Source organism: Orycteropus afer, unplaced genomic scaffold (genome assembly GCF_000298275.1).
Source record: "Orycteropus afer afer isolate SDZICR_OR568_19922 unplaced genomic scaffold, OryAfe1.0 scaffold00174, whole genome shotgun sequence".
Lineage (NCBI taxonomy): Eukaryota > Metazoa > Chordata > Mammalia > Tubulidentata > Orycteropodidae > Orycteropus > Orycteropus afer.
Genome location: NW_006921761.1, coordinates 488,835 through 498,227, shown reverse-complemented (window position 1 = coordinate 498,227; position 9,393 = coordinate 488,835). Strand labels below are relative to the sequence as shown.

General features: G+C 52.9%; 1 protein-coding gene across 1 annotated transcript in view; it reads left to right on the top strand.

Annotated features, from left to right (window-relative positions):
- Positions 1-9,393, top strand: part of CCDC180 (coiled-coil domain containing 180) — a 64,486-nt gene that overhangs the window by 54,273 nt on the left and 820 nt on the right. Inside the window, 8 exon segments of the mRNA XM_007946991.2 lie at positions 687-847; positions 1,452-1,589; positions 2,149-2,260; positions 2,430-2,535; positions 3,476-3,611; positions 5,135-5,262; positions 6,414-6,557; positions 8,808-8,881. Of these exon segments, the coding sequence (XP_007945182.2) occupies positions 687-847; positions 1,452-1,589; positions 2,149-2,260; positions 2,430-2,535; positions 3,476-3,611; positions 5,135-5,262; positions 6,414-6,557; positions 8,808-8,881 (999 nt within the window).

Below are 9,393 nucleotides of genomic sequence, written 5' to 3'. Positions count from 1 at the left end.
GGCACCATGTAGTTCTTCTAGTCTCATAGTCATATAAGCTGCAGATCAGTTGGTATACCAGTTGCTAGGACTAATTGTTTCCATGAATTTTTGGTTTTCTTCTTTCTTCTTTGCTCTGGAGGAGGAGAGAGACCCATCGTTGCATCTAGATGGCAGCTTGCAAGCTTTTAAGATCCCATTCGCTACTCGCCAAAGTAGGAGGTGGAACAATGTTTTGTGTAGTATGTTATGCCAATTGAGCTTGATGTCCCCTGCAACCATGATCCCAAGCCCACAGGTTCAACTACTCGGTCCCTCTGGGTAGCTGGCTGTGACCAAGCAATGACTACAACCTTGCCCCTTGTCAGCTCAACTATACACCTGGGAATTCAGATCATACCCATAAACTTATAGGACCATTGTCTGCCAACCCTAAACCTGTTCTTGGGTATACTCCCTGCTTCATAGACATACCTAATAGTTTAGCCTGTCCACCCCTCTATCGTCCTGTATACCCATGTTTGCCTTCACTGACAATGCCATACTATATGTGCAAGGGAACCCTTTCTGATGGAATCACTAGTAATGTGCTATAACAAACTCAAGTTTTTCCATATGAAACTGCTTGTGGCCTTTGTTGGAGAGGTCAGCTTAGCAACTTAGTTCTTCCCTGTCCTCTCCCCTGTGCCCACCCCTAATTCCTGCAGAGTTACGGATTCAGCTGAGGAGGTTTGAGGAGCTGTTGCCCCAGGTGTCTTGGCTCGTGACAGAACATTTCAAGGAGCACTACTGGAGAAGGTTCTCCAGCTCCATCAGTGAGATTTGGGACCAGTTCCAGGAGCAGCTGATGCAGCTGGAGAGAGCTAAGGTGAGGGTCTTAGGATCAGCCATTTCCAGTCCAGGACCATGGGTCTTGGGAGTTCAGCAATGGAGGCAGGACATGGGCAGGTCAGAGGGTTGGGCTTGAGATTGTTGGATACGGGCTGAGGGACACATGCCATTGGAGAAATGAGAGCTGACACAACAGCTTCTAAACAAAAGTCATTCAGTAAATGCCTTGAGTTTAGTGGATGGGTCTGCTGGGTTTGGTGGGTATGAAACTGCTTGTGGCCTTGTTGGAGAGGTCAGCGTAGCAACTTAGTTCAACAGTGATTTTCCACATGGGTCCTTGGAGTCAAGAGACATGGCTGCTGCTGATCCCGCTGGTCTACAGCCGTGATTGTGCTGGGGCAGAGGCCCACTGCCCCTCTCCCTGACCTTCAGAGTTGGCTTCAGCCATGCTCCCATCTTGGCTTCTCTGCTCCTCCTCTGCCTACCCCTGCCTCTCAGACCAGCCAGATCAGAGGACAAACACATCAGTCTGGCAGTGGCCATTACTGGCAGAGGATGTAGGCCAGCGAGTTTGCTTCAGGTAGTTCTGACATACGGACTCGGTTAGCATGCCCCCTGACTTCTGGACTGTGTGACTGAAGGATGAAAACGCCCAAAAGCTCCATCCAAATCTCGGACACCCGACAAACTTCCAAGAAATGGAGTCTCTGTGCCAAGTGGAAGAGAAAAGGCAGGAAGCGCTGGATACTGTGATTGAGACATACAAGGAGAAGCTGGAGGTCAGTGGTGCCATTGACCTGCCAAGTCCATGTTCTGGGGGCCACACTGTCCTCCTGGAACATTGTCCCCACTGACAGCCAGCGATGGTGCTGAGCACGCCGCCTGCTGGCTGGGAAGCGTAGGGTATCTTGTATAGATGAAAATGGTCACTACAGGCTGTTTAACTTGAATTTCCTTGATTTCTAAATTAATTACAAAATTACTAATGAGGAGAGCCTCTTTAAAACAGGCTTTTCAGAGCAGTTTTAGGTTCACAGCATGGGAACATGTCTATTCCAAGATGCTGCTCTGTTTCCTTCTCTGTGGAACATCTGTGTTCCTCTCTTGACCGTCTCTGAGTCATTGCTTATCTTCAACCCACATCACCTCTTGGGGGACACCTCCTGGTGGAGGTGCAGGTGCCTGGTAACTAGAACACAGCTGGCACAATGGGTTTGGTCTTGTCTTGCCAGCTGGCACCACAAAGCCTCCCTCCAAAGAACACCCAGCCCCTTCCTCTGCTGCCCTCTGAGGGAAGTCCCTCTTTCAGTAGCTCTGCGCTCACCATGTGTCCTATAGGAATTCACCAGGAAGTACAGCCGGTTTTTCATAGCCACCCTGGCCAACTTCACCAAGAAATTCCTGCTGCAGTTGGATGAAGTGGTCACCATCGATGACATCCAGGCTCCAAGTAAGTGACACAGCCATCTGTGTGGCAGAGGGCTGTCTCCCACACCAGACTTCCAGTGGGAGGGAGGGGGCAGATTCCTCATCTGCCTCGAATTACAGTCAGTGGAAGTCCCCCTGGTGCGGGCTGCCGAGCGAGGCCCAGCACGGTAACCCGGCTCTTGCTCACCCAGAGATGGAGCCTCCCAAGCAGAAAACGTCGATCCTCATTCGGAGAAAGCTTGCCGGGCTCTCCTTGGAGGAGGAGCGAGAGAAGCCCCTGATTGAGAGGGGGAGCAGGTGAGAGTGGGGGGTGGTGAGGACGCTGAATGGCAGGTGCCACGTGAAGGCCCGGGCTCTAACATCAGGCCGATCCGCTGACCCCGGGGAGGTGTTAGAGTCAAAGCCTCAGGGTCCTGGTCTGTGTCATGAGGACAGCAGCCTGCCTTACGTGGGACGCTGAAGAGGAAGTTCAGTGAGGTAGTGCCCCAGCACATACGAAAGCCCCAGCAGCTCTTGGGTACCTCGATAAGGACCCTACAAAGAGGCTCACAAAAAAGGGGAAGCGTGTCCCAGGAGGGGGAACATCCTTCGGTTAGCAGTGGCAGTGTGAACCCCTGTACCTGTGAGGCATGTGTGACGAGCTATCAAAGTGGCTGTCCCCAAGAATGTGACTCGGAAGAAGCAGCGAAGCAGTGAGCTGCCCACCGCTGCTCTCGGTGGTGGCATTTATAGCACGAGAGGAAAGCGGGCAGGGGCTGCCGTGCGCTGCCGGGCTGGCAGACCGCCCTTGGAGCCAGATGGCAGAAGGTGGATGGGACACCAATGATGGTCACAGCACCCTTTTTCTGAGTTCCGCCTGCGTGCCAGGCACCGTGCTGGGCATTTAGCAGAACAGCTTTCCCCTGTAAGAAAGGTCCTGTCGGTATCCTCATTTTCTGGATGAGGAGTCTGAGGTCCAGGAAACACTGGCTCTGGCTGGCTCCAGAGGTGGGCATCCCCGTTCCCACCCAGAGCCCAGACTGTCTCGACATGCCCGTTAAAACAGTATGGAAATATGGAGCCGAGAACGTGAAGGCACATGCAGTGAGAAGTTAAGCAGGGTGTTTCTTTTAACTAAGATGTTTAAAGTCATAATACTTGTCTACAAGGAATGCTGAACTTTGCCACCAGGTTAGCGGGTGGCCTGTGAGTGATGAAGCCATGCCCGTGGGGTGTTTTCACACAAGTTTGTTTGTAGGAAGTGGCCGGGAATCAAACCCACCGACTTCACCATTCAAAACAAGACTCTCCTCCAGAAGACCCCATCCACAGCCACCACCAAAACGACCCTGGGCCACCTGGCGGCCGTGGAAGCCCGAGACGCTGTTTACTTGGTGAACAGAGATGGTGGGGTGGGGTGGGGTGGGAGTGTCCCAGGGAGCCTGTGCCAGCTTAGTTTGACAGTGTTGCCCCAACCAGCTGCCTTAGGGAGGAGGCCGAGAGCTCCCCACCAACATGTGACCTGTGGAACGGAGCTCACAGGTCAGGGTCCCCCAGGGCTAAGGTCTCAACACTCAGGACAGTTGCCATCCACAGGCATAAGGATGTGGGCTGCGGGTCACATATGGTCTAGTGCAGAGCCTGTAGGTCACTGCATGGCCCCCAAAGCTGTGGGGACCCAGCTGAGGGACACACCACCTGGAGCGCAGAGTGACGAAAGGCTTTCCAGAGGAACAACTGAGTCACAGCTAGTCAGACGGAGAGAACAGAGTGGGTGGAGGTGTGGAAGCTCCTGAAATAGAGGGTCACAGAGGGGCTGTAGCAGAAGTGACAGCTAACAGGATGAGCACTTATGAGGGACCTATAGTCCTGACATGAATGAACACACGGACTCCTCCCAACCACTTTATGGGAGCGTAGTGCCTAAGGCATCTGACTGCTAACCAGAAGGCTGGCAGTTCAAACCCACCAGCCGCTCCTCGGAAGGAAGACTGGGCGATCTACTTCCACAGAGATACCACCTTGGAAACCTGACGAGGGGTCACTATGAGTCAGAATTGACTCGACAGCAATGAGTTTTTTGTTTTTTTTTTAACCACTTTATGGAGGAGGAAGGATTATTATCCCCATTTCACTGATGAGCAAACTGAGGCTTAAAGAAACATGCCCCTTTTGATGCCACAACATAGTGGCAGAGCCAGGATTTGAATCCAGTGCCTTGGTGGACCTGTGGGGCCTGCCTGACAAGGAGGCTGCACCCAAATACTATGTGAGGGACATCTCAGCTCTGAAGTTCTGTGGACTGTAGGTCCTGGTGCCCAGACAGAAACCTCGTCCTGCCTGGAGACTGGCTGGTCCCAGGACCGGGAGAGCCTGCCTTGCCCGTCTGCCACACCTGTAGAGGGGGCAGCTGTGGGGGCTCCAGGTCTGGAGGGAGCAGCTTCCAGAGGAAGCCAGGACCCCTGAACTCCAGGGAGGCCGGTAGTGCAGAGTCCAAGGTCAGGCAGGCAGGGAGTAGGCACTTGACAAGTAGCCAAATGGTAGGGTTCAAAACCACCCAGAGGTATCTTGGAAGACAGGCCTGGCATTCTGCCTTCAAAAGTTCACAGCTTTGAAAACCCTGTGGACTGCAGTTCCACTCTGTGCACATGGGATCTCCATGAACTGGACTCAACTCAGCTAGTCCATGCTTGGCCCCAAGCAAGCCTCAGAGCCTCAGTTCTCTCTGTAAAGTGGGGAAGAGAACTGGGCCTACCTGCCGAGTTGTTGGGAAGACTTGGGGAGAAATGACTAGTGAAGCTCTCACCCGGGGCCTGGAGCAGGAGAAGGTTCCCTGCCAGGCAGGCACAGCTTCCTAGGGCACGGGGCTGAGAAACCCCTTCTCATGAAGCCTCCGCCTGCTGCCTTTTGCTCCCAGAAATACCTAGCCTCGCTGGAGGAGGAGATGAAGAAGATGGAGAGGGACAACGCGTTGCGGGTGAAGGAAGCCCTGCGCTGGAAGGAGAGCTGGAAGCGCTCCGTGCACACCATCCGGGGCCTGTACTCGTGAGAGGCCTGGCCGGCCCAGCCCCAAATAAAGACTCGCTTTGTATGGTCTGCTCCTGGGGAGTCATTCAGTCATTCACCCCTAGCATCTCCTGCAGCATAGCTCTGTACCAGCTGGCTCACTGGCGGTTACAGAATGAGGAGGAGCTGAGTGCCTTCTTAAAGGGTTAGGCCGCCACCTGCACTTCCAACTCCACAACTGGGCCCCTTGCTGCCTGACAACTCCTCCTATCTGCACACTTGGAATCCTCCTTATTTCTGGGCCCTGGCCAAGGCTGAGCTGTGTGAATGATCCACACCTCACAGAGGGCAACGGTGACCTCCTAGGTAGTCAGGACCCTCCCTGGTGGTTCTGTGACCTCTCTCTGAACAACATCCCTCTAAGCCCCCGGTAGCCCGTTCTCCACTGTTCGGTGGCCGTGTGGGCGCGCCAGCTTTGGGATCAGCCTCTCTTGGGGATTAGCCCCTTTCAGCTGACTCACCTTCTGCCTTTGTGGGCAGATTAGGGGTTCTGCTTGATCAGCACATCCACAGCTTCACCAGGGCCTGGGTTTTAGCAGGGAGGGGCAGTCTCGTTCCTTTGTTCTATGTTTTATTTTTTACTCCTTACTCAGTTAAAACAAATCCAGTTGTAGAAATTTCTGTATGTGCTCATGAGGCAATAGCTGGCAAGAGAGGGATGGTGATGTGAACGACAACCGAAAACACATGTATCCAGACTCCTTTTGCCCCGGATCCGTATTTGCAGACTTCATATAAGTGAAAAAAGGTGAAAATGAGGCTCTGGGGATACAGTTCTTAAAGCATTCGGCTGCTAACCAAAAGGTGGGAGATTTGAACCCACCAGCTGCTCCATGGGAGAGATTCACAGCTTTGGGAACTCTATGGGGCAGCTCCACTCTATCCTATAGCGTCTCTATGAGTCGGAATTGTCTCAACGGCAGTGGGTTTTTGGTTTATGTAAGTAGAAGTCCCCATGAGGCTGGGTTCCATCCACAGACAGCTTTGAGTATGTTGGTACTTAGCTTCAAAAAGGATTATTGCTGAAACTACTTGTGATTAAATAACTCAGAGAGGAATGAAACGTAAGCCCTGTTCAGTTGTTCACAGAGGAGATGAAACCCAGTCACTTCCTGTGTCCTTCACTGTAGCCAATTGGAGGAGCAGCGTGCCCCAGAAGCTGGTGTACTGGAGCACTCAGCGCCCAGCGTGAGCTTCCAGGACAGCTTTGCTGGAGAGGAACTCGGCGAGACACTGAATGATGCCACAACCAAGCCACCGTGGCCCCTGTGGTGGTACGTAAAGTGACAGAAACGAGAGACTGTGTGTGTGTGCGTGTTGAAATAATACAGAGAAGAATGGTCATATGGGAAGAAGACGGGTGCAACTACCCGCCACACCACCACTGAGGCGATTCAGACTCAGAGCGACCCCCACAGGGCTCCCCAGACTGCTTTCTATGCAAACAGATTCCCTCATCTTTCTCTTGCAGGGCCTCTGGCAGGTTCAAACAGCCAACCTTTTGTTTAGCAGCTGAGTATCTTAACCACTGTGCCACCAGAGCTCCTTATAGGAGCAACTCCAAGACAAACCACACACTGCCATCGAGTTGATTCCAGCTCATAGTGACCTCCATTGGGTTTTCAAGGCTATAAATCTTAACGGAAGCAGATTGCCTCATCTTCTTCCATGGAGCAGCTAGTGGGTTTGAACCACCAAGCTTTTGGTTAGCAGCCAAATGCTTTAATCACTATAACACCAGAGCTCCTTATAGGAGCAACTCAAACCAAAGGAAAAAACCAAAGTCACTGCCATCAAGTCGATTCTGACTCATAGTGACCCCCTCTGGGTTTCCAAGGTGGTGAATGTACAGAAGTAGATTGCCCAGCCTTCCTTCCATGGCGTGGCTGGTAGATTTGAACCTCCAACTTTCTGGTTAGCAGTGAAATGCCTTTGGCACTACACCACCAGAGGTCCTTATAGAAGCAAACAGAGGTCTCTAAAACTGCCATTCTAAATTTTGGAGGGTGACGTGAATACTGTGCTCCCCTAAATCATCAACTACATGAACCCAAATGGTCAACATGTACCCTGAAGCAGAGGTGAGGAGGTCAGGGGCAGGGAAGCTAGATTCATGGAGACAGAACAACCAGAATGGAAATAATGAGAACGCTGACACAATGTGGAAATGGGAACCAATACCACAGAACAATCTGTGCATATTTGTTTGATACGAACCAAATTTGCTGTGTAAACTTCCATCTCACACACAATAAAGTAATTTTATAAATTGTGGCTGATGAAAGAGATGTTTGTAAACCGGCTGTGGAAGCTGTAAAGTCCATGAGGCTCTGAGAGGAAAAAGGGGGACATGTATCTTTCTCGGGCTGCACTTCCAAGACTGAAAAGCCTATCAGGAGAGGAAAAAGCAAAAAGTTACAGAAACGTTCCTGAAGCATAGCTGCTGTCTGAGTGGAGGGAGGAGACGGCAGAGGAGAGGTGCCTCAGCCAACCGCATCTGTCCGTCTGCCTTGCACAGGTGGTGTGCTGCTGTTCACATCTACTGTGGCTGGTGCGCAAAAAGCTCCCCATGTGTGGACAGAAAGGCATGAAGGGGGTTACACGGACTCTGCCACTTTTTTCCATCCAAGATAAGGTGGCAACAAATTCACGTTCCATCCTCACATCTGGGCCTCGACGGGCACTTCCTTACCATGAGAATCTTCTCTGGGGAGCACGGATTGCCTGCCAGGCTGCAGCCCCCAGCCAGGCGAGCTGTCACTGATCCACCCACCCTGCCAGCCTGCACAGGCACCGGAGCAGAACATCGAGGGCCTCTCCACAGCCCCTGGGAGTGTGTCTGCCTCTCCTGAAAGACAGACGCCCCGGCTCCTCTGGTCCAAAGATGAGCTTGGACTTTTGCTGATGGACAATGCCTTTCATGTGAGTCTCATCCCTTTTGAAAACCCTGCTCTTTGGCCTCAGGATATGCACCTTCTACCACAGTGTTCATGGAGCCCCTGAGTGGTACAAAGGGCTAAGCACTTGGCTATCAACTGCAAGGGTGGTAGGTCTGATCCACCCATGTGCCAAGAAAGCCTGGCAACAGGCTTCCAGGTCACCGACAGGAAAAACTGCACGGTTTTCCTCTGAAACACAGAGCCGCCGGGGGTCAGAGTCCAGTGAGCAGCAATTGGTTAGGTCTGTGTTTTAAGGCAGTACCTTACTTTTGTATCTAGGTGTTGCTTTCACATATACTGGTCCCCGCCACCAAGCTCAACCACCACTGTGCCTACAGACTAACAACCCATCCGTGCTCTCTCTGACGTCTCTTAATTCTCCTGAAATTCTGTCACATCCAGGGCACGGAGGTGAACTCCTGAGCTTTGGACCACTTTCCAAAGCAAACACCACGGCGTCCTAACCTGCTGTGGCCCGCAGGGTTTTCAGTGGCTGAGTTTAAGGAGAGGATTGCCAGGCCTCTCTTCCCAGTCTTAGGCTGGAAGTTCCACTGAACGCTGTCCAGCGTCATGGCAACCCCCAAGCCTCCAGTGCGACAGGTGGCGGCTGCGCACCAAGTTCATGGGGCAGCTTCTAAAGCGCGTCTCCCACCCAGAAGGCAAGATTCCACCAGGAGCCACCTGTGCTCCTTCAGGAAGACAGGAGACAATACAAAGATGAGTAAAACACAGACTGGGTGCTAAACCGGTGGTGCCAAGGAGAAAAGCAGAGCGGAGAACGGAGAGAGGACGTAAGGCGTGTGACGTTTCAGAGTACAGCCACGCTCTCAGAAAGGACGACTTCCAGGACCTGAAGGAAATGGGTCGGAGAATGAAAGTATCTTCTCCACATGCTGAAAAAAACAATGAGCCACAGTTGGATGAAATGTCCGAAAGGGCGGTGGACACGATACATACTGGAAGCGCAAGTGCGGGTGAGGCGGCGGCTACGCTCCCTGCTGGGTCCCCGGCCCTCCCGACCCACCGGTACTTGCGCTGCCCACGAGGAGGCGCTCCGCCGCCCGCCGCTCCGTCGTCTTCCGCTGTCCGCGCGTGCGTGGGCACGCGCAGAAACCGCTAGGCGGCGTCGGTTTCCCTTCCCACGCGCGGACGCCGGCGTGGGGCCGGCGCG